The sequence below is a fragment of the Nicotiana attenuata genome, chromosome 7 (assembly GCF_001879085.1).
Source record: "Nicotiana attenuata strain UT chromosome 7, NIATTr2, whole genome shotgun sequence".
NCBI classification, from domain to species: Eukaryota; Viridiplantae; Streptophyta; class Magnoliopsida; order Solanales; family Solanaceae; genus Nicotiana; species Nicotiana attenuata.
In genome coordinates this window covers 55,001,260-55,007,038 of record NC_031995.1, presented here as the reverse complement: position 1 = coordinate 55,007,038, position 5,779 = coordinate 55,001,260, and the positions used below count along the sequence as shown (strand labels likewise).

Genomic DNA, 5,779 nt, shown 5'->3' with positions numbered 1-5,779 from the left:
TGCGATATGGCCTTTTCCTGCACAATTGTGACAAATAATTGTTGACATATCTGAGGTTGAAGACAGAACGTTGGAGGATTGAGTGGTGTTCTGGAAACCACGTTGTTGAGTCATCGGAAGAAAACCATAATTTTGAGAGTGTCCACGACCTCTATTACCTCTACCTATTCCACGGCCACGAGTGGGGGCAACAGAACTCTGAGTAAATTGTGCTGTGGATGTTATGACATTAAGAGTCTCATCTCTCTTTAGTTGTCGTTCTTCATTCAACAATAATCCATATAAAGAATCAAACGAGATATCCTCTTGACGCGATTCAAGAGATCTTGTAAAGGGACGATAGGCTGGTCCCAGTCCAGCAAGAACAAATTCGACTAAGTTATCATTAGGAACCGGATGCTGCAATGCAGCCAACTTGTCCGCAATTTCCTTTGCCTTTTGCACATAAGACTCAATACTAGAATTGTCTCTCTGCAATGTGTGTAGATGAGTTTTCAACTCACGAATCTGGGTCTTCGAACCTGAGGCATAGGCAGCAACTAGTTTGTTCCAAGCCGTTTGGGCCGTCTTAGCGCCAACCAGTTGGGGCTATATTCCTTCCGACACGGAAGCAACAATCCAACTTAACACAAGTTGATCTTCTCTTATCCAAACGTGATAATCTGGGTTAGGTTGATTACTAGCCAGAAACTGATCTGGAATCACCTGACTACCATCAATATGGTGAACAAGTCCACAACCTCAAACCATCGGAAGAAACTGTGTCTTCTACAACAAAAAATTTGACAATGTAAGTTTAACCGGTGGTTGATGAGCAAGATTAGGAGACGGTAGAGTGGTGACCATGGAGGTCTGTGTTCCAGCAGCTGTTCCTGAGGAACCTGATGAGATGTTGTCGTCCACCATTGAAGTTGTTTCAAAGCTTCTGCGGTTTTTATTTGGGTTGTTTTAACCTCTTAGAGCTCTGATACCATGAAAGGCTTTCTGATTAATTGTATTGAAAATACTCTGCCATATTTATACATACAAATCATGTAAGAGTCCTAAAATAAGTTATATACAGAGGATAACAATCCTATGCAAACTCGGACACAAGTAGACACAACCAATTGACAATATATTACAACTGAACGCTATCCTTCTTCAGTTTTGATAGTGCCCCGCCCCGGGTCGAGCCCCGAGACGAGTCCCAAAAAAGCCTTTTAAAGAGAAGTTTCAGTTCAAATAAAACGTATTTTATTGGAGAAACAAAATCCTCCATCCTTCATTGTGAATAATAGAGAACGCAGCTTAGACTATAGCAAAATGTTTTGGTATTCTAGGAATTCATTGTTGTTAGCATGCATCCATTTAGCTTGTTAATTAAGTTTAGAAAGCAATATATAGGAGAGATGTTCATTCGTTTTAGTAGCAATTGGATTAGACATGGGTGGGAAAGATGATGAAATTTGGGAAGCTTGATACAGAACTTTAGTCCATATATATACTATTGAATAGTCTTGCTTATGGCTACCCGCTTTCAGGGTGCTGTTGGCAAGAGGCCAGAGACGGGGCTTCGTTTGTACGCAACCACTTAGCCATCCACATGCAGCACCTCTCCTCTCTTCCTAAAGTCTTCCAACTTGAAGATGATCCAAACTGCATGAGGATCTTAACATATATAGTTACCGGAGCAGAACTGGAAGCTAGTTGGGGACTACGACTCCGTTTCTCTACTGTTGTGGAGTAAAGAACCCTGAGTGGGACGGTTGGCCCGCAAATCTGGACTGATATCAACTCTTGTCAGCCACCATTTTTCGACTGTCCAGAAACCACCTCCACAGCCAGCTGATGTAAACATATATTCTGCCATTTACCCTGGTGGTCCTCCAGTTCCTGTGCAAACCCCTAAGCTATTGAAACTTGTTGATACAACGGAGATGACCACAAGAAGCTCCTGGTTATTGGTCGAGAAAGGAAGGATCTCCGTGAAGGTCAAACATTCATTGTTGGCTGTAATACAGCCTGATCATGACCAATTACTTGAATGAATACTTCTGCTTTAATACTTCTTGTACAAGGAAGCATAATCTACAGGGAGGGATGGGTCGACAGTTAATTTTTCCTGATATTGATATTCCAGCTGTATTGATGAAAAAGCCAAAGGGTGGATGAATTCAGTGCAGGATGAAGCTGCTGGTATGTGTTTTCAATGTTGTCTAGATTATTTGGTCATTTTTGTAGTGCGGTTAATGTATATCTGGACAGAATTGGCGGTAATATACTTCTCTTATTTCGTTTATCAAAATCTCTTTTAGATAAATTAAATTGCTGAAAAAGCCAAAGGGTGAATGAATTCAGTGGGGGGGGGTTGCTTGTATTTGCTGGCTATGAGCATGCCGGTGCTCTGCATGGAGTAGAATGATATAGCACAAGCTTAATTACAATAACTATGCAAAGCACTAGATGGTATCAGTTCAGACCACACTCCAAGATAACTTAGTCCCGGAACAACAAACTTAAATTTTTAAGCTCAGCCTATGGGAGTTTTGTTGACATCAAAGATTTTTCCTTTGTTTCTCTACATTGCAAAATTCAGTTTTCCTTCTGTAGCTTCCGTTTCCGGTCAGAGTAGATCATTCATAGGATGAAAAATTCGACGACAACTTGATCATTTCATAAGAGTTTAGTATGTAATAACAATGATTAGTACTACTTTAGAATCATTGACCTAAGGGAAGGCAATACTATATATGATCATGGGAAGGCCAATAAACTGCTTCCCTTGGACAAGGCAGTGGAGCAGGCTGGGCAATGAAGGTTGGATATTGCTGTCCTGGCATCAATACAGTGTAATCCGATGCATATGATGTTGTTGATACCTGAAAGAGATAATATAGTAGTAATCACTCAGATACTACGACTTCAGAAGCATATCTTTTTAATTTACTTGTGTTGCTATATTTCATGTTCAGTATTACAAGGTATTCATCAGTTCATCCTAGAGGACCTAAGTTCCGGGATCAAGAAACATATGTTGCATAAAAAGAAAAAGGAACAAGCGATTCATTGGTATATTTGTTGATACAAAACTACAGAATACTCATGTGACACCAAGATCTCTCACTCTAATTTTGCCGAAAACTTAGCCCAAGAGTATATAGGATTGGCATGTATGAAACAAGAGTAATTCCTCTATTTCAAGAGTAGTGATCAGAAACTTACTCTTTGGGAACCTGAAAGTTTCTCATGTGGCCCTGATTCCAAGGAACTGTCGACGCTATCTGAAGTAGGCTTAAAGAGATGCTCAAAGAGAGCCATGATAAGAAACATGGATATGAGAATAGCTGTAGCTACAAATCCAAATGGAATGGCATTCGTCGATGACCCTAAATTCTTCCCTTGTGCTTGTGATTCTGAACTTGTGTATATATTCCATGGCCTTGGACTTTCTGAACCAAACTCACTCATTTCCTCTTACTTCACTGATCAAACCTCTAGAAATGGAGCCAAAGGCCTCTATCTCTGACTACTACTAGCTTATAATTAATCCACTACTTGAAATGGATACAAGGCCTGTCCTGGTAGGAAAAATAGAGCAGTTGTTAATTAAGTACCAGAAGATCATTTAAGCTTTATTGCATATGATATGCTAACTAGGAAAATAGAGAACTAACATGCTACAAATGTTTGAATTATACTGCTAATGGTAAATAATGTTTATATCAGTATATATACCAAATGATAATTCTCAGAGAAGGTATTTAGCGTAGTTATGGATAACTTTTCCTTTCTAACACAAACAATCTACACTACATTATCAAGTACCAGTAGGCAGGGGCGGATGTACACTTAACGAAGCGGTGTCACGCGACACCGCTTCGTTATTTTTTTTACTAAATATATGTATTAATATTGTGAGGAAACGGATAGGTAGGAAAAAATGACACCACTTGACATAAACTGTCTCTTAGTGTGTTGGTTATGTGTTTGATTTTGCTCTAAAAGGTCAGGGGTTCCAACCTCAACTACACTTATTTGATAGAGCATGTTAGTTATGATAACTGAAGTTATTATTTTCGTACTTCTATAAATTTCGACACCACTTACAATTTCTTTTGCGTACTCCCCTGCAAGTAGGTGTTATCCACTTTGGCCTGTTTATGCTGTATATGTATCAGCTGCATCATAAAATATTTCCCATTTTTTAACACTATTAACACAATGGCACTGAGCAAAATTTTGTATTATGATACTAAGAAAAGAACCATATTGAGATGATAGCATGAAAGTTCACAGAAAATAAACACAAACAGGAAAACAAAGGGAATAATTAAGTTGAATAGAAGAATCAAGAAATGTGATAAAATTCAGACTATCACCTTAAAGAAGGACCAAAGGAATCTCAGGATTTGCCAATTTAGAATGTGAAGAACCAATCTATTTTTTGCAGGAAAAATTGCAGAGAAAAGGGCTTTAATTTAATCCTGAGAAACAGGAAGAGCTAATATAATGTCAGAGAGTTCATATTCTGTGATTGGAAGAAAAAGCCAAACAGATGAGTCCAAATTAATTATTGAAGAATGCAGCTCAAGCTATAACTAGCTTTATACCTAGCAGCAAAAAGAAAATATAAAGACAAAGTTGTATGGTAAAATATTAGATACTAGTATATTTTTGTTTTTGTTTTTGTTTCTTTCCCTGTTCTTTGATGTTCACAACTCTGATGCCTAACTTAATCAATACTACTATACTATCTTTGGACATTTGAGGAAGCAAACTTTAATGAAAGAAAAAGTGTTGGCCCTCTTGTCCAAACAAGACAGACAAACGGTGACCCTCTTGATGCTTGCAAAAGAATTCACTACTCTTTACATAATCATTATTAATGACATTCCCTTAGCTAAATTCAACACAAATTTTCATCTACAGAATAGTAAGATAAAAAAAAAAAAAAAAAATGATATTTTGGGGTTTGATAGATCCGCCAATAGTGCGGAGAGAAGATGAACCACCATGTTATAAATGGAAAAGGGCCAATAACAATTGAACATACACTTATTATACCAAGAACTCTCATCGATGTCACTCCACTATAAACCTCGTTTACATAACTTTTTAACCTAGAAGTTCAAGTGTTCCCATCCTTCCATCCGTAATGATTTTTGTTAACACTCTCCAAGCATTTCTAGCTAGTCATTATTTAACATTTGATTCGTTTCTTGAAAATTTAAAAATATATTTTTAGAAAAAGAGAAAAGTTAAGTGTGTATAAAGAATATAGAGTCAAAGGTGTATTAATATGCAATTCGTCATCAAAAAGATATTGCCTTAACGAACATGCATATGAAGTTCGCATAGAAATAGATGGTCAAAATGCCAAAAACAAAAAGTATTCAGCACTCAGAGCTGGCAAAACATACAAAATGATCTTCCACTAGAGGAAGCATAAGCTGTCAAATAAAACTTATAAAAAAAAAACATACAAAAGGCTGCTGCAGAGAGAATTATAATAATACAAATAAAATGCCAGTAAACTTTAATGGTGCATCGCATTACTGAGCAGTCGAATCACCTCAGACAAGGAAAAAGGGAAAAAAAAAGAAGCAGGTAGAGGAATTTCTAAAGGAGATTATCTGTTTTTGATATCGTAAGCTTGTAAGGCACTAGACTCAATTTTAACGATCACTCATGTTATTTTGTCCAGAATCATATTGACACTCTGATATCACTTGTTCATTTTACTAGCTCGTACCTATATACTTTTTTATGTTTTATATTGTTTTAAATGGTGGTGTCC

At 37.2% G+C, this 5,779-nt stretch overlaps 1 protein-coding gene across 2 annotated transcripts; it reads right to left on the bottom strand.

The window, feature by feature from the left end:
• On the bottom strand, positions 2,628-4,536 carry LOC109230493. 2 transcript variants are annotated; one of them, XM_019395985.1, is made up of 4 exons: positions 4,362-4,536; positions 4,090-4,160; positions 3,205-3,560; positions 2,628-2,861 (listed from the first exon to the last, which is right to left on the bottom strand). In XM_019395985.1, the coding sequence occupies exons 3-4, from the start codon at positions 3,448-3,450 to the stop codon at positions 2,727-2,729; spliced, it is 381 nt and encodes a 126-aa protein (XP_019251530.1). In that variant the 5' UTR covers positions 3,451-3,560; positions 4,090-4,160; positions 4,362-4,536; the 3' UTR covers positions 2,628-2,726. The 2 variants fall into 2 exon arrangements, with proteins under 2 accessions (XP_019251530.1, XP_019251531.1); XM_019395986.1 differs by lacking the exon at positions 4,090-4,160.